Source organism: Dermochelys coriacea, chromosome 24 (genome assembly GCF_009764565.3).
Source record: "Dermochelys coriacea isolate rDerCor1 chromosome 24, rDerCor1.pri.v4, whole genome shotgun sequence".
NCBI classification, from domain to species: Eukaryota; Metazoa; Chordata; order Testudines; family Dermochelyidae; genus Dermochelys; species Dermochelys coriacea.
The window spans coordinates 4,374,768-4,402,031 of record NC_050091.1 but is presented as its reverse complement, the minus strand read 5'-3'; the positions used below and the strand labels follow the sequence as shown (position 1 = coordinate 4,402,031).

At 47.3% G+C, this 27,264-nt stretch overlaps 1 protein-coding gene across 15 annotated transcripts in view; it reads left to right on the top strand.

Annotated features, from left to right (window-relative positions):
- MEF2D (myocyte enhancer factor 2D) overlaps positions 1–27,264 on the top strand; it is a 174,726-nt gene that overhangs the window by 106,583 nt on the left and 40,879 nt on the right. For all 15 annotated transcript variants that reach the window (XM_038382421.2, XM_038382432.2, XM_038382433.2 and 12 more), the window contains one exon: positions 9,951–10,154. In XM_038382421.2, the coding sequence (XP_038238349.1) occupies positions 9,951–10,154 (204 nt within the window). The remainder of the gene's footprint in view (positions 1–9,950; positions 10,155–27,264) is intronic.

Genomic DNA, 27,264 nt, shown 5'->3' with positions numbered 1-27,264 from the left:
TGATTCCTCTCCCTGTGCAAATTTAATTCATAAATAATCATTGGCCTCTGCCGTGTAAGGAACTCCAGGACACTGGGGCCCTGATCCAAAGCCCAGCACGTCTGTGGCCAAGTTAAAACCGAACACAGGTCTCCTGAGAGCTAGTCTGCTGCCTTAGTTACAAGACCAATCTTCCTCTCTTGTGCTGTGTCTGTCTCGCAGGGACCTTGCCCGACCGGATCTGCGCCTTTGCAATCTCAGGGTTAGCATGCTGCGCCGAGCTCTCCTGAGAGTTCAGGGGCATGTTTCTGCTCCTGCCTGCCGAGCTAGGAAATCAGGATGACTCCCCTGAAATTAATGGAGTTACCATTGATCAGTGAGACCAGAATCAAGGCCCTAGTGCAGAAGCCAAACACAAGAGAGCAGAGCCAGTAATAGTCGCTAATGACATTAGAGGATAGGATAAGATTTGCCCTAACACATCAGCCCACTAGTCCGTCAAGGTGGGTCTGGCAAAGACCAGTGCCTGATGCGTCAGGGGAGGGCAAAAATCCTCTGATAGCACAGTACCGTGTGTGGAAGTAATTCCTTCCTGACCCCTATGGTGATCAGCTTATGCCCTGAAGCATGAGATTTAATTATCCTCTTAGTCTTATAAGGTTAATTCTTCTAGATGAGGGTCAGGCCCAGGTAAATCCCAGCCTGTCTGCTTATCTATAGTTGAAAGGTTTTGGGTTTCTTTCCCTTTTCACAATAACATTGGTAGACTTGAATGGCAGGATAATGGTAATTGATGGTTTTATATGTCAGGGGCTTTGCTAATGGCTAGAACTAAGCACTGGAAGTTGAGACCCGGGTGTGGAAGGAGGGGTGGGTTTAGTGGATAAAGCAGCGGGTATTGGCCGGCAGGACTCCCCAGGCTTCAGTTCCTACTTCTGGAGAGTAAGTATAACCTAGTCATTAAACTGGGGATCCTGGATTCCTGGGTCCTATTTCTGACATTGTCAGAGACTGCGTTGTTAATCTTGGGTAAGTGGCCTGACATTGTTTGCAGAGCAGGGAATTTAACTCAAGTCTCCCAAACCCTAACCACTGGCCCATCCTTCCTCTCTCACAGGGTTGAGAGCAGCCAGGCCTTGCTTTCTTTGCTCTCCCCCTTTTCCGGCTTCAGACCTCCAGGCATGGCCAAGAGCCACCTCCCTGTCCCATCTGTCCCAGAGATTCCTATTATTGGTCACTCTGAATAGCGTTGCCAGCTTTGAGTTGGTCCAACGAGACAAACTCCAGCCGTGACCCTATCACCGCGCACTGAAACGTCACAGCACAGTTTGTATCAGCTGTTGATTGACACATGACACCGCATCAAATCATTATAGCTCCCGACTCTTCCTTGGGATGTGCGTCTTATGTGGCCATTGACACCTGGTTGAAGTGTGTGAAATGCTACCCCCATCAGCGGAACTGAGTGAAGGATCTGGACTTGGTAGCATTATGTACCTACTTAGTGCAGTTGTCGTTTGTCCATGTGCCATTGCAGGTTCTCAGCCATTCCAAGTTCATGCTTGGTGTGACTCTGTCAAAGACGAAACAATTAGACTGGGGATGAATCTGGCATGATGTTTTATGGATTCCCAAAATGGAAACCTCTAAGTAAAGCTCTTCATCATTTTTTGAGTGAACTTTTTTTGGGGTCAAATAATGGCCTTTTTTATTCAAAAACAAAACTTTTCATCAACAGTATCATTTTTTCCCCCCTCACTTCCACAAACTTTCCATGATATATTTCCTGGCGTTTTTTACAAAATCATTTTTAAAATTGTCGTGTACCGAAAAACCTGAAAAATATGGTGGGTTTGGTAGAAGAACCATTTGAGTAAAAAAAGTAAGTATTGTGGGAAAAGTTCATGAAAAAACTGAGTTTGTCTTGAAGTGTATGAAATGGAAACAAGTTCAATTTTTGCCAAATCGTTTTCCTATTTTTTTCTGACACCTCTATCTCTGACTTTTTCTATCCCACAAAGGCACAGTGTTTACTGTTGTTGAAGGCTGGAGAAATGGGACAGATAAACTTAGAGGTAATGAAAGGTTGTATTTGGAATACAAATAACCTCTAAAATAGTCCCCCAGAGCTGGTTGCATTATTCATATGCAAGAGAAACCCATGGTAACAAAATTTGGCTCTTTGTCCCCCTCTAGTGATTAGTCCATGTTAAAACATAAGAATGGCCCTACTGGGTCAGACCAAGGGTCCAACTAGCCCAGTATCCTGTCTTCTGACAGCGGCCAGTGCCAGGGTGCCCCAGAGGGAATGAACAGAACAGGGAGATCATCAAGTGATCTATCCCCTGTCGCCCATTCCCAGCTTCTAGCAAACAGAGCCCTGTGGCCCACAACCGCTTCCTGCAGCTCCATTGGCTGGGAATGGCAAACTGCAGCCACTGGGATGGTCAATGTAAACAAGCTGTCTCACGCCCCACCAGTGGATTACCCTGATGGGCCACGTGCAGCCCATGGGCTGCAGGTTGCTCACCACTGCACTAGAAACTTGTGTTTTCAGATCCACTGTTTCTGGGTTCAATCCCTGAAGGCAGCTGAGAGGCATGTTGTAACACAAATAAGTTTTCGGATTAATTTCACCCAATCACCTGTAGCTGAATCGTTCACGGACAGATCCAGTTTCTGTGACCCTATTTCTTGTGCATAGGTGTCTGACCAAACAGCTTACTAATTTCAACCCCATGGGCTGTTTGCAAGGTATATATTATTCGTGCTGTGCGTCTGGTCCCCTCAGTCACGCCTGTGGGTTTCCACCGTCCAGTTGGGGATAGGATCTTTTTAAATGGAAGGGGAAAAGAATCAGCAAATATCAGTCGCCTGTATTCCCAGCATCTGAGTCTCAGTTGCACTAAGAAGATATGTCTGCACTTTGAGCAGCACCTAGGAGAGAATGTAGGTGTGACAGCAGACGTAAGCAGATGAGGCTAGCCACCGGGAGTACGTATGTAGTGTTTTGAACGAGTCCATACTTGGGGTGGCTAGCTGCTTACGGTGCCGCAGCTTGCACTAGCTGATCAGAAGCTGACGCGGGAAGGTCTCCCGAGCTGGGCATTCCACCTCCAGCCTCCAGGTTGTAGAGATACCTTTAGGTCCCTTTATGCTTCTCTGGTAGCGTGAAGGGGCTTGAAATTGGGCGCTAAATGAAATTTACCTGTGCTTTAAGGCCTCTTTGTGCTGCCGAAGCCCTGTCAAGGTGGCACTCAGTGTTGTGATAGAGGGTGTTCGCTCGGGTGGGCTTGAGAACACAACATACAGTTGGGCAGCATTGGGGATTTTTGGCGCATTTTCATGTATAACCTGGCTGTCACGTGGCTGCTCTATGGGGAATGATCCAGGAATAAGAGCGGAGCCGACTCCCTGCCTGGAGTTGGTGAGAGGGACGTAACCAGCTGCTGTGGGAGTACCGCCCAGCTCTTCAAGAAACTCCCTTTTCTTTGCAGAGGGAGGAATCTAGATTTATTTCAATCTCTCGCTCTCAGTTCATGTGTATAGCTCTATGTGTCTAATCTATCTGTCCCCCATAAAACCCTCTAGCTATCTAGCATATCCCTATGTATACCTCATTATCTAATACCAGCATTTTTCAAACTGTGGTCCACAGATCCCTGGAGGTCTGCAGGACTACGTCCAAGATTTTCCAAAGGGGTCGCACTTCCATTCAAAAATGTTTAGGGGTCTGCAAATGAAAAAAGGTTGAATATCACTGATCTACTCTATCTATCCCCATACACCCCTCTATCTATCTATCTATCTATCTATCTATCTATCTATCTATCTATCTATCTATCTATCTATCTATCTATCTATCCAGTGCCCACCTATCTGATTTCTGAGCTTGGACTCAGTTGTTCGGATGCTAAACTGTTCTGCCACTTGACAGAATGAGATGCCTTTCAATGAGAGAAGCTGCCCCTTATAAATGTGGCCACACGAGGCAATTTTAATTTCCCTCTCCTTGCAAGAGCCAGAGTGGCCAGGGGCTCCCCACTTAAGCTCCTGGGAGCACAGTTTCGAGCTGCCAAGATATCCTTATCTTGCAGCAAAGCTAAGCCCCCTCCCCCAATCTGTCAGCGAGTAGCAGAGGGAGAGATGGAGTCCGGTGATGACACCTGTGCTGATCCTGAAGTAATTGATTTGCCGTCGAGCAGGCCGGAGCTCTTGGAGATCCTGGCAACGTGACCGTGAGGGCTCAGAGTCAGAGAGAGGGAGAGCGAGTTAGCCCAGAAGACACAGTCTCCGAGGGGTTAGCAGCCTCACGTGGCGAAGAACAGCTGCGTGATGTGCCATCCCTGCACTTTAAAAGGGCTGAGACGATTAGAGCCGAATCTCGTTTCTACTTAATCACCCCAGAGAGGGGAGGGAGGAGGCTGGGGGAGCCGGCAGCACACCGAAGCGAAAGTCCCACGTGGGAAGCTGTGATACACAGTGTAAACGCCAGGGCCCGATTCTTGTGGACATTGAGGGCTGTCTACACTTGGAACGCTACCACTGCACAGCCGCAGTGCCTCAGAGTAGATGCTAACTCTGCTGATAGGAGGGGTCTGTCTCCCCCGTCGCCGTTGATAGTCCACCTGCCTCAGAGGCGGTAGAATCTTCCATGGTTTCTTCCATTGCCCTAGCGCTGTCTACACAGGGACTGAGGTCGGCTTAACTACCTGCTCAGGGGTGTGGATTGTTCTGATTTTCTAGCGCAGACCAGGGCAAAGGCCCCGGTAACACTGCCAAAGCCTGGGATCAGAGTGAGAGACAGGTCCTGCCCCCATGAGTCTGCATCTAAGGCTCCAGTTCAAGGAAGGGTTGAAGAGGGTGCCTAACTTTAAGTGCCGAAGTCCATCTGACCCAGGGATGCTTTCCTGAACTGGGGCCTAAATGACCACCCCGCTCCCTGGGCTCCAGCCTGAGCCAACAGCTTCAAAGAGCTGCTTTCAGAGCACTGACATCAGCCCCACTAGCCTGAGTCTGTGGAGCTCCTGCGGGCTCCAAAACGCAGTGTAGATGTAACCTTGGGCGTGCGGAGACTACGGCGGGGTAGATTTTCACCCCAGCTTGCTGTGAGCTAAGTGTCCATGTGATGAGATTATAAATTCTCAGGGCCAGGACTGTCTCTCTCTATGTGCATGTGTAGCACCCAGCTCTAGGAGCTGCTGTCATACATATCCTGATGTTAGAGCTGGACAACAAAGGAGATTTATTAGCTCACTGGTGTGGTCTTCTCTGCTTCCTTCCCCAACTTGATGCAGTATCACTTTATGGTAGAAGCCCCAGCTGAGCTCAGGGCCCCATTCCGCTAGGCACTGCACATACCCACAGTGAGAGACAGTCCCTCCCTCCAAAGAACACCTTACAGCTTAGGCAAAGCCAATAACTTGTATGACAAACCGCCCCCTTTTTTCCTAATGGATGGACATTATCCAAGAGCAGGTTTTTCCCCCTCTGACAATTTTGTCAAGATTTATTTGCTGTTCAAAATTTTGGGCTGGGTCATTTCAGCAACACGGTTCTTGTTCCATCAGCTGTTTGCAAGCTTTCAAAGTCTGTATGGTGTTGCTTAGTTTTTGATTGGCTGTATTGGTTGCTTGGGTCCTCTTTGCCCTCCCTAATTGTATGAGGGTGATTCTTAGGGCATGGTCCTCATTTGCACTTAAGGCCCCTTTACATCAATGTCTGGCAGTGCGAAAGGATTTCCACTCATTTTGAAACCACTTTACACCGCCACGGTCACGTAAAGAGACCTTAGGGTAAATGAGACTTGGGCCTGTTTCATTGTGAATGGTAAAGGCCCAATCCTGCAAATCCTTGCTCTCTCTTGAGTATTCCTTACTCCTGTGGGTGAGTCATTGGACTACCAGTGGGAGAAAGGGTTTAACAGCATTGGGGCCCAGTTGTTAAAATGACCGTCAGGAATGCTACAGTTTTATGGCCTTGTAACAGGGCAGGCCTGCCAACCATAGTCCCAAAGGAGGCACGCACCTGAACAGGGTTTTGGCTGATTCCCCTATACAGAGCAGCAGGAAGCTGCAAAGACTGGGGCTAGCTCAGACCAGAGTAGGCTCTGGCAGTGAAATCTGGGATTTGGGAGTGAGCTTACATGCATGTGAGACTGATCTGTTGTGAGCATAGCTCTCGGGCTGGCGGAGGGAGAGATTGATGGCAGTCTGTTGCAGGCACGCCCGGAGGCAGTTTGTTCTTTGACAGATCTGGTTCTTGGTTGACCCAGCTGCCATTTGCACCGGTGCAAAATAAAACACAACAGCACGCGGTGTTTAACACCCCAGCTTTGCATTGATGCAAATGGCTGCACGAGCTGCAGGGCAATGGAGAATCAAGCCCTTTAATCTTCCCTGACCCAGGTTCTTCAATCCAATAAGAAGCCAATCCTCTGAACGCTCTTTCCATTTGGCCGTGCCCTCTGCTGAAGTGCATAGTGTGATAAGATGCAGCCTGCCACGGATCAGGTGGCCTTATCAGCAGATAAGGCAGGCAGCGCTCCCATTTGTCAGCAGCAAAAGGAATAAAGGATCCGTCCAGTAAAGGACACCTCTTTAGTCGACATTGTTAATGACAGCTAATTTAGAGCAGGGTGTGGTGGGGAGGATGGGTGAAGCGGTCACAAGTGCAGTGACCCTGCAGATCTGACAGGCGATGTGGAAAAACGCGCAGACAAGGTCATTAGGACAGTGGGGATGCAGCGGTGGTGAAGGCTCTACCAGCTGAGGGCTGTATCTGATGTGTTGGACCACCAGAGGGAGACAACCCTGGTGTGTTTAAAGTATCCAAATGTTCAGCATGTCTCTGAGAAAAGAGCAGTGTCTGCAGGAAGAAAGGGACTGGTGTGCGTACTGGCCCTCCCATGCTCCTTGGAAAGACGGGGCAAGCTGCTATTATTATTGATTTGTAATATCCTAGTACTATTAGCTCATTCAACTGAGATTGGGAACCGTGATGCTAGGTGCTGTACAAACATATAGTAAGGGGAGTTATTCTGGAGTAGCTATTCCTGATTAACTTTGGCTGCTTAATTCCCTGTGTGGAGCTCGAGTCAGGAATCAGAGTTCCTTATTCCAAATTAGTTAATCCACCTCCAAAGTGAATTAGTTTAATCCATTTTGGAAGTGGATTAAGCTATTTTGGAATAAGCGACCTCTTATTCCAGAATAAGAGTATCCACACAGGATGTTAATCAGGAATAATATTCTGCTTTAAACTCGCACCCTACCTTAATCTGAATTAATTTCTCAATGTAGACAAGAAGAGACAGTCCTTGCCTAGAGCTTCTACCCTGAACTGGCAAGGCAGGCAACTGATCCAGTGGGTAGGCCAATACAGGTAGAAGACCTGGGTTCCATCCTGGCTATGCCATTAACACGCTGGATGACCAGGAAGGCAAATCATAGGAACTGTCAGACGGGATTGGATCTGAGGTCCACCTCCTCCAGGTTCCTGGCTCTGACAGCGACCAGCTTCTGCCCTGCTAATGCATACACACTACACTATGCTGACCTTCTGACTCAGGCTTGAGCGCATCCACACTGCAAAATGATAGGGATTGGACCTGAAGTCCCAGTAGGACTTGGGCTCTGACCCACACCACATGCACGGTCCTAAGACGCAGGTCCTAAGTGCTTGCTGACCTGAGTCAGACTGATCTGTGAGTGGATGGAAGTGGAGCTTGGGCTCAAACCTGAGTCAGAGCCCAGGCTTGTGTGTAATGTAGACACAGGCCTATTAGTTAGACCCTGTTTAAAAGCATAAGGTTTCCCTGCTGTGTGTCTCACTTGCCCCCTTCTTCCTTTTTTTCCCTGGACCCTAAGATCTGTGGGAACTCTGAGCACATATGTACGCACCATGGGAGATTTGGACTTGTGTTCCTAATCCCTTAGGCGTCATAGAATGCATGTGTTAGTTTAATACAAATAAAAGGTGAAGATAGGGAGCATTGTCCTCATTTTACTAATGGGGAATTAAGGTACAACAAGATTAAGTAGCTATTTAGGGAGGCTGTGGCAGAGACTGGAATGGAACCCATGTTCCTGATACCCAACCGATATCTTAACCCATGGCCAGCCTTCCTCTCTATTTCTCCACCCATTGAGATCAATGCACTGACCCCCTTCTCTTTGCTGCAGCATGAGGGCTACAGAATGGTGCACTGGGGCACTCCTGACAGCCTTGCACCTTAGCATGTGAATTGGTGGCTGGTGCAATGGTGGATTTAATAAGGGCCAAAGCAGTGAGTGGTTAACGAAGCAAAGGGGGAAGTAGCCAGCATTGGCTGTGGCCTTGGAGGAGCTGGGATGCTGTGTGAGAGAACCCACTATCTGTGTGCCAGAAGCACAGAACTCCGACAGTGACCACTGCTAATTTGAAGTCAAAGAAAGGCAGAGTACAATGGCAGGGAGTTATGTGCAGTGGGCTCTAGATGGTACCTCTGTGTCATGCAGTAGCGAGAGGTGCCAGTTTGGTGCCAAAGGGAGAGGGCTTGATTCTCCATGGAATCACACACCTGTCATGCAAAGTGTGTGTGCAATGCTGCCGGATCAGAATGGGCAGCATTTCCTGCTCACTTTTGTACTGGTATAGATTGACAGCGCGAGGTTCAAGGCAACAGAGAATCAGGCTCAGAATTTGCGATGACTTTGAGACGGGATCACAGAAACCTACGGGCCTGATTCTATTCGTCGGTGCCTTGTACAGTGGTTTACACCCGAGCGAATTGTGTGTAAAATGCTACCATTTGGGTTTGGGAGCATTTCCCACTCCCTTTGCACAAGAGCAAATAATTACACAAAAGAGGCCATGACACCCACTGTAAGGCCTTGTCATACTGGTGTGATGAGACGTGCCCCGGTGATCTTTACCCACTTGCACTAGTTTAAATGAGTGGGCAAGGTGCAGGGCAGTGGAGAATTGGGTCTGCAGTTCCTACTGTCATTGGAGCCTCGGGGCCTGATTCTCAGTGACTCGGAGGCCCATTTACCTAATCTGGCCTTAGGTCTGCTGGAGTCAGGTAAAGGGGCCTTAGCAGAACTGTGAATCAGCCTCCTTGGCTTTAGGTCTGCAGCTTCCAGTGAAGCGTGCACTTTGAGCTACTGCAGCCCGTGCCAAAGAGATCTCTCCTGCTCAAAAATCAGTCTTAAAAGCCAGACAGATGGTAGCTCTGTTGGGATTTTGCTAAAATGTATTTTCCCTTGATTCTGCAATATGTAACTTCCAACGGCAATAATCATCCTTGCACTTTGGTAGCATCTGCCTTGGGAGGATCCCGAAGCGCTTGGTGGATATGAATCGGTTAGGCCCCGCAAGGGCCTAGAGGAGGAGGGGGAGGTTCAGTATTATCCTACCCATTGTCCAGTTAGGGAAACTGAGGCATAAAGAGGGCATGTCCTTGCCCTGTGATTTGCTGTCCCTCTCTGTCTCACTCCATTCCCCTTTCTCTATGCCTTTCTCGCTCCTCCTTCTCTCTGCCTCCCTTTTATCTTTGTCTCTTGCACTCTCTCTCTCCCCTTTCCCCGTCTCTTTTTCTCATGGTTAATTACCAAAATGGTTCCAACTCCTTCCCAATCTTCTGCTCCCACCACTCCGGCTGCATATCCCTTTAAATCTCCCATAACCGCTCGGCAGCCTACCCATAGCGTGTGATATGCAGCCTTTGTGCCCCTTTCTGTCCATGCTAGCAGCATGGCTGGCCCAGTCAGGAGATACATTACCCACATAAACCACATGGATCCAAAGTCTTTCCAAACCCCCTTCAGATCCAGATTGGATGCCTTTCTGGACAAGATGCATTATTCAAACAGAAGTCACTGGGCTCAGTCTGGGGGAAACTGGATGGAGCTCGGCAGCCTTTGTGAGGCAGCAGGTCAGGCTGCAGGATCTATCTATGAGTCTATGAATCTCCTGCCTTCTCCCTGCAGGTGACCTTCACCAAGCGGAAGTTTGGTTTGATGAAGAAAGCCTACGAGCTGAGCGTCCTGTGCGACTGTGAGATCGCCCTGATCATCTTCAACCACTCAAACAAGCTGTTCCAGTATGCCAGCACGGACATGGACAAGGTGCTGCTCAAGTACACCGAGTACAACGAGCCACACGAGAGCCGGACCAATGCAGACATAATCGAGGTGAGACCTTGCCTTCCCTTCTCCCCACCCTCAACGAGGCTAGAGTCAGAGGCCCTGTTTGTAACTTCAGGGTCGCCAAATCTGGAGTCGCTATAGATTTGCTAGAATGGCGAGCCTTGCCGTGTTTGGTGTGTCCCTTAAAAGTCCCAGCTCCTGAAGGCAGGTGATGGTGGGGGAATCTTAACTTTTGTTTAAAAAAGAAGGAAGTGTCTAGCCCTGGAGATTGCAGAGAAAAGCTGGGAAATGTGGCCACTAAAGATTCAGAAATGAGAAGGCGAGTGAAAGGATCCCAACTTTATTTATTTCTTTAAAATCTCCGATTTTAAAGCCAATCTCATGATTTCTTAGGCCCAACTCATGATTTTGGAATGCTCGGGGCTGGTGCTTCTGTAACTTCAGTGTTGCCAGCTCTCGCAGTTGTATCATTGTCTTGCACTGTGTGGTGTTCTTGTAAAGCACCAGCTGCTGGAGTCATGAGATGACATGAAAATGTAAGCTTTTTCTTTTTATTTTTTTAAAGTAAGTTTCTAGCCCTGCCTGTGGAGAAAAGCTGGAAAATGTTGCGTGAGTGAACCCTAAAGGCTCAAAACCAGATTGCAAATAAAAGAAGCCCACATTTATTATACTTTTATAAATCTATATGATTTTTGAAGCCAAAACTCATGATTCTTGGTCTGACTCATGGTCGTGAATGAGAAGGAGAGGCAGTATGTCACTCCAGCTAATTTGTTGCCAATTACACTCAAGGTTAACCAACCCCATTGGAACATTACTAAGGTGTAGACCATCATGGTAAACGTCTGTATTTACCAGCGTTCTCCCATGGTGTTCAGGCGGTATTTCTTATATCTTCCTTCCTCCAAACGCATGAGGGATGGCCACGGCTTGTTGGATGGGACATGGGAGGGGGAGGAAATATCTGCCCTCTTCTCAGTGTCTTGGACTGGCGGTTCTTGCTCCCATGCTCAGGGTCTGAACTGATCACATCATGTGGGGATGCCAGGAGAGAATTTCCGACCAGGTCAGATTAGGCCGGGATTTGCACTTCCTCTGCAAAGTGTGTTGGTGAATGCAGGATATATCTGGGTGCTGATCGCATCAGGTCTCGAGGCCCTGGTGCACTCAGTCCCTCCTATTCTCTTCCTGTGGCTCATTCAAGTCCAGTCTCCTGTGAGCTGTGATACTTCGGTTGTTGGGTTTGGTGTGTGGGTGCTGGGTGGTGTTTCGTGACCTGTGCTGCAAGCCGTTCAGACTCGATGATCTGGTTGTCCCTTCTGACCTTTAAACACCATGACTTGATGTATTTTGCCCTTGCAAATGAAAGCAAGTGAAGGGAAATGTGGGATTTCCCCAGAGGAGAGTGGGCATCAGTTGCCTCATGGCGCTGCCTCTATCATGATTGAGCTATGAACGGTGCCCCTTAACATGAGCTGTGCCCGAGTCTACTGCGTGGCTTCTGCCACGAGCAATGCACGACTGAGGGGCTCTTGGTTCTGGATGGAAGGAGGCCGTGGAGCAGGGTATCTTGACCTTGAGATAAAGCTCTAAATTGCAAATAGGATCGAGGGGATTGTAGAAACCAGGATCCCTACCCCCACACAATCCCTGCTCCTCTATGTAATCGCCTTGATCTCAATGGGAGTATTTACATGAGGAGGAAAGCTTGCTGGAGCAGATTTCATGAAAGGAGCATGGATTTGCCGCACTCAGGGAGTCTTTCATACAATTGGGTGTTGTGCATTGAGTTATAGGTGCACCAGATAGGTGCCTGGGGGAGATGGCTGGATTGATGTAGGAGATCACTAGCAGACCCTTTCACCTCTAGGTCAGCTGCTAACATCCAATCCAGGACGAACATCGGACACGTTTGGCTGCTTCTTGGTGGATCTCGGTCCAGTTTCCAGTGGGCATGTGGCCACTGGAATTAATTAATCAATTAATTAATTAATTACATTAATTAGCTGCTTTCTGGGCATTCTCAACACAAGGGCCAAGGAGTGTATGGGTGATAGACACTGAGCTCCCATCTCTGCCCTCATGAGGATCCAGCCGAATTAAGAATGAGGCACAGTTGCTGGGCTAGAATATTGGAAGAGCTCCGGGACAAATTTCCAAGGGGTCAGCCTCCACCATGGGGGTTAGATTCCGGAGAGCTCGGCTCCCATTTTAGGCACCTGAAAAAGTGGCAGGGTTTGCACAAGGGTGTAGCACATTGGATTAGTGTTGGGTGCTGGGCTCTTCTGGAAGTTTGGCCATCAGTGTCACAATGGGAGCTGCTGTGTGCAGAAGTCTCTTGCAAATCTGACTTCTTCTTCCAGTGCCTAGATGGATGCTGAGCAGAGCTGGTTGCTTTTTTTTTTTTTTTTGATTCAGTGAAAGCTTTTCAGTGGAAAAAAATGCAACCAATTCTGCTCGTCGCATTTTTTCCAATGAAAAACTCATCGAAAAATGGGGGGTTTTAATCAAAAACAAAATTTACACCCAAAAATGATGATTGTTGACAAAAATATTTGGATTTTCATCAAAAAAAAAAAGATTTTTTAAAAGCTGCATATTTGTGCACTCTTTTTTTAGTGAAAATTTTTGGGTTTTCACTGAAAACCGGGGGGGGGGGGGACCTGTCACAACCCTAAAATTTCAGGGCAGAAAATTTTCAACAAAAAGAGACTTTTTTTTTGTTATTTTTTGTCAAAATTTTTCACCGGGATGGTGGGGGAGAGTCGTTTCCCAGCTAGCTTTAAAGCTGGACTCTTCTAAAAATCTAGACCCAATTGTGGGTGTTGAAAAAAGCCAGATGTACATGTGTGTTTGAGTGCTAGCCTGTGTCCACATTACAGAGTGACTATATTGGCAGCTGATGAGTTGTGCTCACTTGCGTTTTAATAGATGCCCTTTCTGAGTCATTTTCCACTGCAGAGTTAGCTCAAGTGATCTACACTTGAGTGATTCCTCTTGTGTGAGCCGAGCTTGGGTGAGAACTGCCACGCTGTGAAATTACCCTCAAGTTGCTGTGTCCACACAGGCACTGCACTCACTCGTGTGGTGCTAGGATTTCTGGGGACACAGCCTGGGGTCCTTAGCACTGCAGGAAGCTGAGTTGCTCTGTGAATTTTTCCCAATGAATTGTGGGAGAACCTGTCTCTCCTTTAGGGATGCACAGGGGAATTGTGGGAAAGCATTGGAGGACTAGCTGCACTTCAGTGCTGCTACCTTGTATCCACACTACAGAGCGGTCGTGTTAGCAGTTGATGAGTTGCGTTCACTCAGGTTTTGGCCTATACATCCCTCGCAGGCCAGACAGTTCGAGTGAATCGCATCACTGCACTTGAGTGATAGGGTTTTGTGTGTGGACGGGGTTAGAGGCAACCCTTGGGTTATAACTCGAGTTAACTTCTCATGAAGATGACTGTGTTTGTGCAGAACTTGCACTGACACAGCCAGAACTGAGAATTGTTCTGTGTTGGAGGATCTCCACCTCTCAGCTGTCAATCCAGCTCCCTTCCCCCAGCAGCGAATTTGCAAGCACAAAAGTATCAGCGAGACATGCGCCATGTTCTTAAGAGCGGAGAGAGCTGTGATTAGAGCCGTGCGTTTGTCACTTTTGATGAAGCTGCATGTGGGCAACTCCCTCTATGTCCGGGCAAATTTAGACAAATGAATGGGTTGCCTGGGTAATTATTGCCATTACAGGCAGACGTAAATTAACGCACGCAGAGCACACAGAGCCTCTAGTCATTCAATTTATCTGCTGGAGACAGCCTGGATGCAAAGGACCCTTGAAAGGAGCAGCGCAAGCACCGCACAGGCAGAATGATGGCGCTGGGACCTCATGCAGCAGCAAGGTTTAACCTCTTCAAAGCGCTGCTAGAGAAATCATCTCCCCCTGCTGTTCAGGCCATGTCATGTCTACTTTTAAATCCTCGTGGTGCGATCTGGTAGCCTCCCTCATCTCTCTGAGGCTTTGATTTCATGGGGCAGTGGGGGCAACTGGAATCCTCCCAAATCTTGCTTTTTCTTCTTTTTTTTCTTTTCTTTTCTTTTCTTTCTTTTCTTTTCTTTCAAATATATGCCTCATTGCTTTTGGAGAGCAAGCTTTGAATTAAGAAGCTTTCCACGTCTTTGTTCAGCTGATAAAATCCTGGAGCCTGATTCTCATTTAGGCTGTGTCTACATTTGGAGCACTTTACCGGTATTGCAATACCAGTCTCCTAGAATGGCAAAGCGCTCCTAGAGTGGATGCAGCTGTACTGGCAAAGCAGTGCTCTGTACCCTCATAGCAAAGCCACTTTCCTATGAGCGAAGCAAGCTGAAGAGTGTTGCCATTATAACTTCATCTTGTGCCAGCACAGCTCTGTTGGTCAGAAATCCCACCCTCCACCCACCCTGACTGATACAGCTATGCCAGCAGAAGTCTGTAATGTAGACTTGGGGTGTATCTACATTGGAAACTTCAAAGCGCTGCCTGTCTACACTAGAGCTTTAAAGCTCTCAGACCTGCTGCACTCAGGAGGGTGATTTTTCACCCCCCTGAGCCGGCAAGTTAGAGCGCTATAAAATGTAAGTGTAGACAAGCCCTTGGCCTCTCTCACAGTTTTTGTACTGGTATAACTATGGTTGTTAGGGGTGTGATCTTTTGCCAATATACAGTACAATCCCTAGTGTGGGTGCAGTTATGTGGGTATAATATTGTTTTTCCCAATATAACTTATTCTCCTTCTGTACAGGCATAGCTATACCAGTGTAAGAACCTTACATTGCTAGATCTGCATCCATACTAGGGAGCTGCACCACTTTAATTGTACCGGGGTAGTTAGAGTGGTGTCTACATACAAAAGCTGTAGCACTTTGAATTCACTAGGGCGACAAGGGATGATGCTGTTTAGTCTTTCTTATGGGATCTGTTTGCATGATGGCCCCTTTACACCACTTTGGCAGTATAAAGAAGTGTTGACGTGAGAGTAATTTACGCCCATTTCCATAGAGGTGTGAAGGGGACTGAGTGTAAATGAGAGCCTTGTCCCTTGAGTAGTTGTATCTACACCGCTGCAAAGTCAGTGAAAAATTCTGCCCTCCTGATCTGATGGGGTTTCACCCCCACTTTGCGCTGGTGTGGATGACCATACAAGGTCCTGAGCGAGCATAGATCCAGGCCCACAACAGCTCTGATACTGCTCATTGACACTGGTGTAAATCCTCTGTGACTCAAGTCGGTGGAATTACCCTGGTGCCAGTGAGCTCAGAATTAATTCCCCTGCCTGGGTGGAATAACTGCCCCCACCCAAGAGATGCAGCCATTTGCTCCCACATAGGTGGAGCTGTGTGAAGTCCCTTCTTTGTTAGTCTATAAAACATCCTCGCCAGCCTTCTCCATGGTGCTAGTTCCGCTTAGCTCACACCATTCGACAGATTTGTCTTGGCCTAAAAATATCATAAACATTTGGGCAGCATTCTCCTCTCCTTATGGTCCAAGATCCAAACACTTAAAATCCAGTGAGTTTCGTCAGTCAGCCCCTGGCACTCGGGGAAATGCTTTGTTTGCATTAAATAAATAGATGGAGCTGCATCCAAAACTGAAATAAGCAAAAATGCATTGGGAGAGGAAAATACTAGTTGATGGGTAAGAAAATGGAATGTTCTGGGCTCTGTATTCTGCCAGTGGGGCCATGCAATGCTGGATTCTCCCCTACCCAACCACCAGCAGAGGAAGACCCCCTATGGATGGGCTTTTAAACCTTCTTTATAACCCTTCCTGCCCCAGACTGCTTCCCCAGCACAATTTAGAGCAGGCTTGTGGCTGCTCTAAGATTTTTCCCAGCTTCCCCCAGCCCGAAAAGGCTGTTCAGGCAACCAGGGATAGCCAGCACACAGAGGCACTTCAGACATGCTCCCTTTCCCTTAGCCACAATCCATGCACCGAGTGACAGGAAGTTGCATCTTTAGGAGCTGGAGACGACTCCCACTGATGCCAGTGATCTAAGCTGATTTGCTCCAGCAAATTGCAGCAGGGTCCTTGTCGTGGTTTGGAAGCTGCTTTGGGTGCCTGGTGTAATTCCCTGTCTGCTGCCCTCCACCCTGAACAGCATCTTAATGAGGTTTATCGTATGACTGAGCTTCCAGTGTGCATGGAATGCGGAGTCTCCTTTGGAGCCGTGAGGACAGAGAGTTTTTAATTTGCGGCCGAGCTGATTGTTTTTTTGCTTTGCCAATGAGACAAGCCCATATATAAATCTCTGTTAAGGTGTTTCCTATCGAGAAGGGATTAGACGGCTCATCCCCACAGAGCAGCAGCAAGTTGCTTGTTTTTTAATTTCAGGCATTGGCTTGCAGAGCTGCTGGGGACCTTTTGCTTTTAGATGTTGCGAGCCAGAGGCTAGGCTGGTGTCACCTGATTGCAAGGGAGTTCCACCAGTTTGCACCAGCTGAGGGATCAGGAGCCCTGATATAAGGATGTGTCGCTGGACTCTCTGCACTGCTTCCTTCCTCCCCGCAAATTCAAGCCAATGGGGATTCCTCGCCTCCCGTTCAGAAGAGACAACATGGCTCAGTGGTTAGTGTGTTGGACGGGGAGACCTGGGTTCTATTCACAACCACGCCACTGGCCTGCTAGGTGATCTTGGGCAAGTCACTTTGCTGTCTCTCTCTGTGCCCCTTCCCATCCTTTGTCCTGTCCATTTAGCTTGTCTGACCTTCAGGGCAGGGACTTTCTCTGGCTGCATGCAATGTACAGTGGGGCCCTGATTTCAGTTGGTGCTTCTAAGAGATATTAATGCCGCCCCGGGATACAATATCTCGTAGTATCATTGACACTGCTGCTACCCTGTCAGAGAGGTCTCCTTTGCATTAAATGTGACCTTGTCCTCAGATGCAAAGCTCTATCCCAAATAGAATTGCTTTCCTGCCTCTCCCTTCTGGCCTCTGTGTCTCTAGTCCCAGATGGAGCATCGGCTCAGATCTGCATTAACGAACTCTTTGGTAAGCACTTTTAGCGAGAAGTCCAAGCAGTAGAGAATCTGGTCTGCAGACAGATTGGGATGTGCAGGGTGGGAGCCAGGAGGAAGTGATGGCATTGGTCTCTGAGGAGGGAGGACATCTGTTTATTCTGTGCAAGGAGACAAGCTGCTGGCTGGGGAAGCAGAGAGGGTTGGTGTTAGCTGGAGAAGTGTCAATTTAGCCTGGTATCAGCTGCAGGAAGGGGGCTGAAAATCAGCCAAGTGTGAACGTGTGTGTATATGTAGACGAGTGTGTGAATGAGAGTGTGTGTGTGTGTATTTGTGTGAGGAACAGGGTGTGTGTGAAAGTAAATATGTGTGTTTGAGTACAAGAGCAAGCGTATATACACCAATGTGCATGTGTGAACGAACGTGTGTGTAGTGGGTATATGCATGTGTGAGCGTGGCCATGTGAGTGCATGTGATCATGTGTGTGTGTGTGTGTGCATATGAATGTGAGCTTGAGCATAGGTGTGTGATTTCATGTGTGCGCATACGTCTGGGGTAGAGAGATCTAAAGGCTGCTCTATCTTACCTGTGGAGGCCAGGCAGGCCCCTAAAAGATGGGGAGCACAAAGATGGCTTATAACTGGCCTCTCTTTATCTTGGACATGAGTGCAGGAACAGAGGCCCAGATACTGAAATCACTGGGAGTTAGGTGTCTAAATACCTTTGAGCTTCTGGGCTAGAATAACTGCGAATCTGACCCCCCTTCTTCCTGGCCTTTGGTAGTTGTAGACCCAAGAAATTGCCTTGACTTGTCATATGGTTTGCAGTGACAAGCCCCCATCCTCTTTTCTTTCCCTACATGTAAATGCCAGCAGCCAGATGGGTCTGGAACTAGATCCCCAGTGTCCTGGTTGCACAAACCAGAAAGGATGGCAAGTGACTCTGCTCTCCATGAGTAATTTGCAGAGAGTGAAGCACGTTTTCTTTTCATAAAAAGAAAAGGAGTACTTGTGGCACCTTAGAGATTAACAAATTTATTTGAGCATAAGCTTTTGTGAGCTCACGAAAGCTTATGCTCAAATAAATTTGTTAATCTCTAAGGTGCCATAAGTACTCCTTTTCTTTTTGCGAATACAGATTAACACGGCTGCTACTCTGAAACCTTTCTTTTCATAGAATCATAGGGTTAGAAGGGATCTCAGGAGGTCATCTAGTCCAACCCCCTGCTCAAAGCAGGACCAATCCCCAATTTCTGGTCCAGATCCCTAAACGGCCCCTCAAGGATTAAACTCGCAACCCTGGATTTAGCAAGGTGAGCTATCCCTCCCCGCTTTTCTCTGATGATGGAAGGGAGACCCAAGAAGCAACGTCCTGGTCTCCTTGCTGAGTGCAGGGCAAACAGAAGGCTCATAAAGAATAAATGCCCCTTGCTAGACCCTGGGATAATGGTAGTGACCTCCTATGTGAAATGCTTGGAGATCTATTGATGAAAAGTGCTAGACGAGATCTTGGGATTATTATTATAGGAGAAATTTGCAGAGAGCCTGAAATAGGTGCTGCCCCATTCATCTCAGTGGGCGCTGACTCAGATGGTAGCAATCACCCATGGAGTGTCAGCAGCGAGAACTATTTCACTGATCATCAAAACATGGAAGAAAGGAGAAGTGTCCTATTATAAAGTTTTTATAATAGCAGCATTTCTCAAAATGAGATATGGTGGTGGCAGATGTATAAAGGAAGCTGGGCAGGCTGCTATCAGCACATGACAGGGTTTTGATGGGGCTGATCAGTTTCATTTTCCTGATTGGGGCAAGGAGAGGAGGGTGGCAGCTTAGTTTTCAAAGGTTTCCAAACACTGATAAGGTGCTGCCAACTCATGATGTTGTCGCGAGTCTTGCACGTGGTTCTCTTAAAGCCTCAGCTCCTGGAATCTTATGATGATTGAGAATCTCAGTTTTCATTTTTTAAAAAACAAGTTCCTAGCCCTTATGGTTGTGGAGAAATGCTTGAAAACAGGACATCCGAAGGCACAGAAATAAGATGGAAAATAAACGCAAAGAAACAAACGTATAATGCTAAAGCCAATCTCATGATTTTACAGCCAATCTCAAGAGTTTGTGGGGGCCTGCATCATGATGTTTGAATGCTTGAAGTAAGTAATACTGCACGGTTCTAGTGGATAATCAGAGAGAGAGCGGGAGAGAGTGAGGCATGAGTCACACAGTTTGGAGAGGGCTAGATCTGGCCCAGTTTAAGAGGCTGCTTGAACTCCAGCTGCCATTAGGACCTGTCTCTTGGATGAAATGCCCTGCAGAGAAATGTTGCAAGCGTTAGTGAAAATGGCAGCGCCTGTCAGCAGAGGATTTTAGCTGCATGGCCCCTGTGGCTCTTTCTGGCCCTGGCAAAGTTCTGGCTGTTCCAAGCTTTTAAGTCTGAGGAAAATCTCTCTGAGTGCAAAGGGGGGTTTCCTTAATCGAGCGAGGGACAGATGCGTCTCCTAGACAGGCACGCTGGCAGCCACGTGATGGTTAAAGTTGAGATCACGCTGGCTTTGCTCCTTGCTGTCACTTCTCATTTCCTCACAGCCTGCCTGACGTGCCAGTTTCTGGTAAGCGACTTGGACAGGAGCATGGCTGACAGGGGACTGGATGCTCTGAATCCATTTAAAGTCACACAGCATTCTTCCCTTCCCTTCCTGCGTGCAGAAGCCCTATCTGGGGCCTGTTTTTTCTCCCTTCCGGCCATGCTTGTACTGTCATTTTCACATACCCAAAGCGCTGCCCATGGCGGCTCTTTACGCTGGTTTTAAATGACAATACAATTTGCAGGGGATGGTAAATCTGGAATACAAGGGTAAAGATGGTAAATTCTGATTAAGATCCAAACTTTTCTAGCCTTTGGGATTGTTTCAATTACAGCCTTTAAAGGAAGTTGATCCCCATCCTGAGTGAGCATCCTTTGCTCTCAGATGCCCTGAATTTCCCTCTGGCTCTTGAGTTAGAGTGCTGTTGCTTTAAAAGCAAAGCAGGCTGGGAATCTCTTCCTGGGTATAAAATAAGAGAGCTGCCGTCTGCAAAAGGGAAGGGCATCTGTGGTAGGCCACACTGAAGGGACAAAGCAATGGACATAGCAGTGATGGCGCCTCAGCCAGGATGGGTAGGGAGGGTGTCCCTAGCCTCGGTTTTGCCAGGAATGGACGACAGGGTATGGATCACTTGAGGATCACCTGTTCTGTTCATTCCCTCTTAGGCACTTGGCATTGGTCACTGTCAGAAGACAGGACACTGGGCTAGATGAACCTTTGGTCTGACCCAGTATGGCCGTTCTTATGTTCTTATCAGTGGAACTAAGGCTGGTTGAAAACTGGGAATTCTTTTCCACTAAAAATTTTGAACGAATGGAATGGTTTTTTCTCCTGTTTGAAAATGTTCCAATTTTTCGATGGAACTAAAAAGTGAAAAATTTTGTCTTAAATCCATTTGCGACCCACCTTTGCTCCTCTGACTGCTCCAGCTGTTGATCGAATGGGACCTGGATTCGGCCTTTTGTCCTTTGAATGCAGTTCAGAGCTCTGAGATCCAGAGGCCAAAGCCTTGCTCCGACCATGTGGCCCACCGTTGTTGCTGTCTCTGCTCCAGCTGGTGGCACTTTCAATCCATCAGAGAAGTGTGTCATCTGAGCCTAGAAAGAACCAGCCTTGCTCTTGAACAAATAGTGATCTCCCCTTCCTCCTCCTCCTCCTCCAAACAAGCTGCCCAAAGGCCAGAAAGGGCCGTGATGGAGATTAGCAAGTGCTAAAGAATCTGCAGCCTACGTGACACATGGCGTTGTTGTTTTCCACAGAAGTTCACTGTGCTTCCCCACTGCAGATGGATTCTCTGCCCCAGAATGCTCAGTCTAAGATGAGAGCCAGCAGAGGAGGGCTGGGAGAGCAGTGTATGATCATGTAATCATTTAGGAGGCTAACGTATGTAATCAACCAGTAGAGAGAAATGGGAGGTGGTGTGATCCAATGGATACAGCACTAGACTGTGCTGGGAGTCAGGAGACTTGGGTTCTAATCCCAGCTCTGCCCCTGACCTGCTGTGTGACCTTGGGCAAATGACTTACTCCCTGTGCCTCAGTTTCCCCTCCCTCCTGTAAGCACTGCAGGACTCTCATGCTGTCTTAACACAGAGCTCAGGGCAACGGGGGTCCAAATCTTGGTTGCGGGTGCTACTGGAATACAAAAAATAATATCAAGAGCTGCTCTAAAAAGGGGCAGGAGGGATGGTGGTTGTTTTTTTCCAGAAATGGAGCTGAATTTCCCCAACTCCATTTCTTTGTTGACATTTTGATGAAAAAATGTTCTTGAAACATCACAATTCAAAACATTTGGACCAGCCCGACTAAGTAGCCATGGTTAGTGGCGGGCTGGCTGCTGGTAAATGCAATGTTGGCCAGCGGTGGGGAGTGAGAACTAGTTTCGTGGGGAACCTCGGGCTAGATCCTCAGCTGGTGTAAACTGATGCAGCTCCCTTGACTGCAGGTATTTTATAATTAATGGAGTACGGTACTTTCTGTAAAATCACCTGTTCTCAGTGCCAGCCAACACCCCCCCCAGAGACAGCCCACTTGTGAGGGTGGAATGTTCCCCAGTTGGCCAAAGGTATTTGCTGTTTTTACAGTGAATCTGAGCCATGCTAAACTCTGTACCTGCCACGTATGGCATGTCCATCAAATTAACCAGGCAGCTATTCAAACAGGAAGGGCCTGTTTTTCCTCTTCTGGCTGAATCTTGTGAAAAACCAAGACCTGCTGAAGAGCTAAAGATGCTTTTAACGAAAAATGGCATTTAGTCGAAACCCCCAGTTTGCCTCTGAATCACTGTTTTGATGGACATTTTCAGCCAGCCCTGGTAGGTAGGTAATACCTGGCCCAGCACAAGACAAACCCTGCTTTTAATTATCTTACAGGAGCCCTAGATCTGTCATTTCAACCCTAGCCTAAATTTATAGTATCGTATCGTGTTAGGTATGCCAGTCACTCAGGCCCTGATCCAAAGTGCTTTGAAGTCAGTGTGGGAAGACATCCATTGACTTCAGTGGGCTTTGGATGGGACCCTATGTACCTTTTGCTGGAGAGGCTTTTAAGCACTCACACAGAACGTCTTTGAGGGGAGACTTAAAGGAGATTTCGTCTGAACATTGTTCTCCCTTTGCACTTCCATCTGCGGCTTTGTTCAATATCCAGACAGCAAAATATATTCTGGTTGGGGCAGAGCTGGGGTAGTTGAAAGGATTCAACCCAGGTATTCATTATGGGAAATGCCAGCCAGGGTTGAATTCACCTCTTTGAAAGTTACGTAGAGCCTTCTTTGATCTTCCGTTTCACCCACTCACGCGGGAGGCAATTAATTTAACCTCATTGCCAAAGGAAACTACCTGCCCACCCCTTCCCCCCACGCATTTTCTTGCTGGAGATTTCAGTGCAATGGGACAGGGAGATGTAAGCTGTGAGAGAACTATAGTTGCTGCTGATCGTGAAAACCCCGTTCGGCTCAGCCACTGGCCTGGACGAGTCAATTCATGGCTCTGTGCCTCAGTTTCCCTATATGTAAAATAGGGATAATGCTACTGCTCTCCTTTGTAAAGCACCTACTGATGACCAGCCCTAGATAAGAGATGGGGATTATTGTTATTTGAAATGCTTTGTGAAAAATTTTGGCTTGGAATGATTTCCCCCCCCCCCGCCTTTTCTACTCCCAACTCCAATTTTTGTTGTTTGCTTTTTCCATTTCACCACCGAAAAGGGAGAGGAGTGAGGAGAAAGGTTAGAACAAAAACCAGAGAATACAACTAAATGTGTCATTGCTGGGAAAATCGAAAATTTCGGGAAAAATTCTGATTGTCAAACAAGGATGAGTTTTTTTTCTACCAAAACCAAACCAAAAACCATTTAGATTTTTTTTTTACCAGTTCTAAAGAAAAATACTGTGAAAGTCTTTTACTTTGTTAAAACTTGATCCCTTGGTTCTTTTTCAAGGTGTATGTGTGAGGGGGGTGGGAACCGGAGGTCTTGGCCAATCCTTGGGCGTGGTTGTGAACCCGTCCAAGCCATCTCTCTCCCTCAGGCCACCCACACAGCTGTGCTGGGTGTAGCTAGGGTTCTGCCGGTACCAGGCTCCTTCCAAATTGCTGCCACGTCCCATCTCCTCTGGGAAGTCACTTCCATTTGTGATTGGGTCGTCAAGCGAACCAGCATGCCAAGCACAGCTGCTGAGTAGCGCGATTGTTGTTGTTGGAGCTGGGTTTATTTTTAGTCTTTCCTGTGCTGGTGGCCTTACCAGCTGGCTTGCTTCTCTCTCCAGGCAGGAAACCACTGGGTTCTTTCATCCTGACCTTTAAACCTGCCCTTTTGCACCAATTCCCAGTGGGAGTCTCTGACACACACACACACACCCCCTGGCAGACCCTCCACCCCGACCCAGACAAAGGCCTTCAGATAAACCCCTGAGAAACCAAGCCTTTAGCTCTTGCCCTGGCTCCGACCTGAATGCTGATATCTGGGGCCAGATCCTCAGTGGGTGTAAACTGGCCATCAGCACGTCGGTGACTTGCAGCGTCTGAGGCTCTCACCCGGAATCCCTGAGTGTTCCCGTGTGTCCTCAGTTGCAGGGTGCTCCTTAAACCAAAGCACTGCTAGTGTGGGGCATTGATCCAGAGCTTCATTGATCCCATATGGGCTGCATGGGCATCCACCCTGGCTATACGCCCAAAGTCCAGGCTCAGCCTCTACTGAGCAGGATGTGAAACCTGGGATGGATTCTGCTGGGGAGGTACCAGAGGCCTGGCTGCCAATCCTGCAACAACCTCCCACGCTGTACCTTTGAGGGCCCTAGTAGTCTGCATGGATGTAGGGAAAGGCCCTCCCAGGTTTTATTGCAGGATTGGGGCTGAAGAACATAAGAATGGCCATATGGATGGTGCTGTACACACACATCGTGAGGGGTTGTCTGCATGTAGTTTGTCTACACGCAGAAATTAACCGGAATAGCTATTGCAAAATAGCTCTTTTGCAATAGGTATTCTGGAATACACTCTTATTCTGGAATAAGGGTGTTCATATGTGGAATTATTCTGGAACAGTTTATGCACTTTAAATTCACACCCTTTCTTAAATCTGAAATAATTTTCAAGTGTAGACAAGCTCTTAAACTGATTTAATTAAACTGATGTAAACCCTTTGTGGAGGCTCTTATTTTGCTTCAAGAGCAGTTTGTTTCATCTGATCTTTTTTGACTTAACTTTAACTCTAAACTAAACACAAATAAACCCGGTGTAATCCGGAAGAAGAGCAGCCTTTTGTACCAATTTAACACCACGCCTCAAGCTAAACCAGTGGAAATCTGTATATAGACAAGCCTTTAGAGACAGTCCCTGCCCCAAAGATCTTACATTGTAAATAGACAAGACAGACACAGGATGTGACAGGAAAGAGAAAAGGAGAGTGATGCTGCAGCGAGCGAGATTTAGAACTCAGGTCTAGACATCAGACTCCCTGTTGCCTGTACCTTGTATGTTTAACTGTTCCAGGTGTATCCGCCCATATATATACAGTTGTGCTGCAGTATAGATGCAGTAGATACTCTGAATTGTTAGGTGCCAGATTGCATTTGAAGTTGCTTAATTGGGTAAGCAGATGCCTTGAATGGGCTTTCTTTGTGGAGCAGCATTTCCAGCCATCTCTGTCTCAGAGAATCCGGAGTGTGGCGTTGGAGACCGCATTGCCTCATTTGCAATCAGTAAAACGGTATGAAGTTGTTCAGCTTTCATTGGTGTGAGTGACTCAAGCAGGCCCGGCTCTTCCCTCTGAATCACTCCTGAACCCCTGTGCTAGGGGGGCGCTGTGCGGCAGGGAGGGGCAGTGGACCCTGCTTTCCTCTCTGAGTCAGTGCTGACGCAAAATGCCGCAGCGTGGAGGCTGGTGCTACAGGAAGCAGGGTGAGCAGCTCAGTAGGAGGTGCTGTTCTCTTGGAAGAAGCATCCAGCACAAACGCATGCGATTGGAGATATTTGTCTTTTAGATACAGTGTACAAACGAGGTCCTCATCACACCTGGTTGTTCTAACAACATAAGAGGGCAGACCAATGGTCCATCTAGCCCAGTGTCGCGTCTTACAACAGTGCCCAGTGCCAGATGCTTCAGAGGGAACAGAACAAGGGAAATTATTGAGTGATCCATCCCCTGTCATCGAGTCCCAGCATCTGGCAGTCAGAGGTTTAGGGACACCAGAGCACGGGGTTGCGTCCCCTGACCATCTTGTCACTGGTCATTGTTGGGCCTATCCTCCATGAACTGATCTAATTATTTTTTGAACCCAGTTATACTTTTGGCCTTCCCCACCATGGAACTCAACAGAGTTAAGTTGAGATTCTGAGCTGAGTTACACAGATGTAACAGCTGTGAAATTAGGATCCCAGTCACTGTTCGGATCCTGTCACAGCAGTACTGGGGTATTGGATTTGGGAGGTTTGGGCTTTGATATGCTCAGCAGTGCTGAGTAAGGTTGCCAACCAGCCAGGATTGTCCTAGCGTCTCCAGGAGTTAAAGATTAATCTTTAATTAAAGACAGTGTTGTGTGATGATACCTCCAGGAAGTCATCCACCCAAAGCTGGCAACCCTAATGCCAAGGCATTGGGATCTGAAGCTTATGACAGGCCCTGTTTCATGAGCAATAACTGATGCAGCAGACGGAGTTGTAGGAAAGAGATCTTTATTGAATGTGCAGAGAGGCCTGTTACATATTGAAAGGTCTGCGTTTGTCTGGTAGCAGCCTGGAGATCAGGTTGCACTCCAGAGCCGCTAGACGTCACATCAGACTAGCTCCCTCCTGAAACCTGACTCACTTTCTTCAGTTCTGCTCCCACGCCTCAGACTCGAGGCCCTGTCTCTGTTTTTAATATTGTTGTTGGGCCCAGACCAAGGAGCCTTCTCCTGTCTTGCAAAGGTGTTGCTGAGATGTTGTAGCTCGGGCAATACAAGATCATACGAGCGCTGCAAAATGTGTTACATTTTGAAAATGATGGCATATGTTAGTGTGTGCATGTGTTGTATGTGTGTACATTGCGGGAAAGAGGGAAGAAAGTACTTTACAGCCCTTTAATGTTCAAAATAATAATAACGTAATAATTAATTATTATAAAACTGATGGCAACCAGGCAATAGTCAGCTAGTGGGTGCATCCCTCCATTCATATGCAATCTGTAACAAGCTAGATACTACAGTGAAGAGCAGGGTATAAAAGCAGAATGGAACAGGCAACAACGCACAGGGACAAGCCATGGTGCACATTTGTGCAATAATTAACTAGTTGATGCATTCCTGGCTCATGGATCACCCTACAATAACAAACCAGCATGCCCCCTATGATTTGAAGTAAGTTAGCAAGGAAACTGAGTTCACTTTCATTCAGCCAAGGGATTAGAGAAGATTGAAATTTTTATGCACAAAAAAAGGTGTGTGTGTGTGCGTGCATGCACACTTTTTGGCAACTTATCTTGCCACAAAAAATGTATTACTGAAAATTTCTGTGTTTTTTTGCTAAATTTTCCATCTCATTTTATAATCGAAATTGTTAGCAGAATGGTGTGCTTACTTGAAAACCCAAACAGTTTTGAAAATGATTTCAGTTAAAACATTGGTAACAAATACTGCTTTTTAAAATTTTTGGTGAAAGAGCGGGTTCATTTCAAACACAAAACAGAAGCAGCTTCAAAATGTGTTATAAAATTGGTTTTCCCATTATTTTGACCAGCTGTATACAATAAGAGAAAACGTTACATCATATTATTAAATAATGATAGAATACCTAGCTCTTATATAACAGCTTTTCATTAGTGGATCTCAAAGCACTTAAAAATATATTATTTCTTGCAGTAGCACCTATGAGCTCCAGAAATGGACCAGAATCCCAATGTGTTAGGTGCTGTACAAACACATAACAAAAAGCCAGTCCCTGCCCCAAGGACCTTAGAATCTTAAGTAAGAGATATGTCCATCGTCGCTGCATCAATTCCATTATAAACCCATATTTCCCAGTGCTCACAGTGTAGGTAAGGAATCTCTTTGAGATAAAATTTGGCCTAGTAGCAGATATGTTTATCTGTGTTTGGGAAGACGAGAGGCGAAT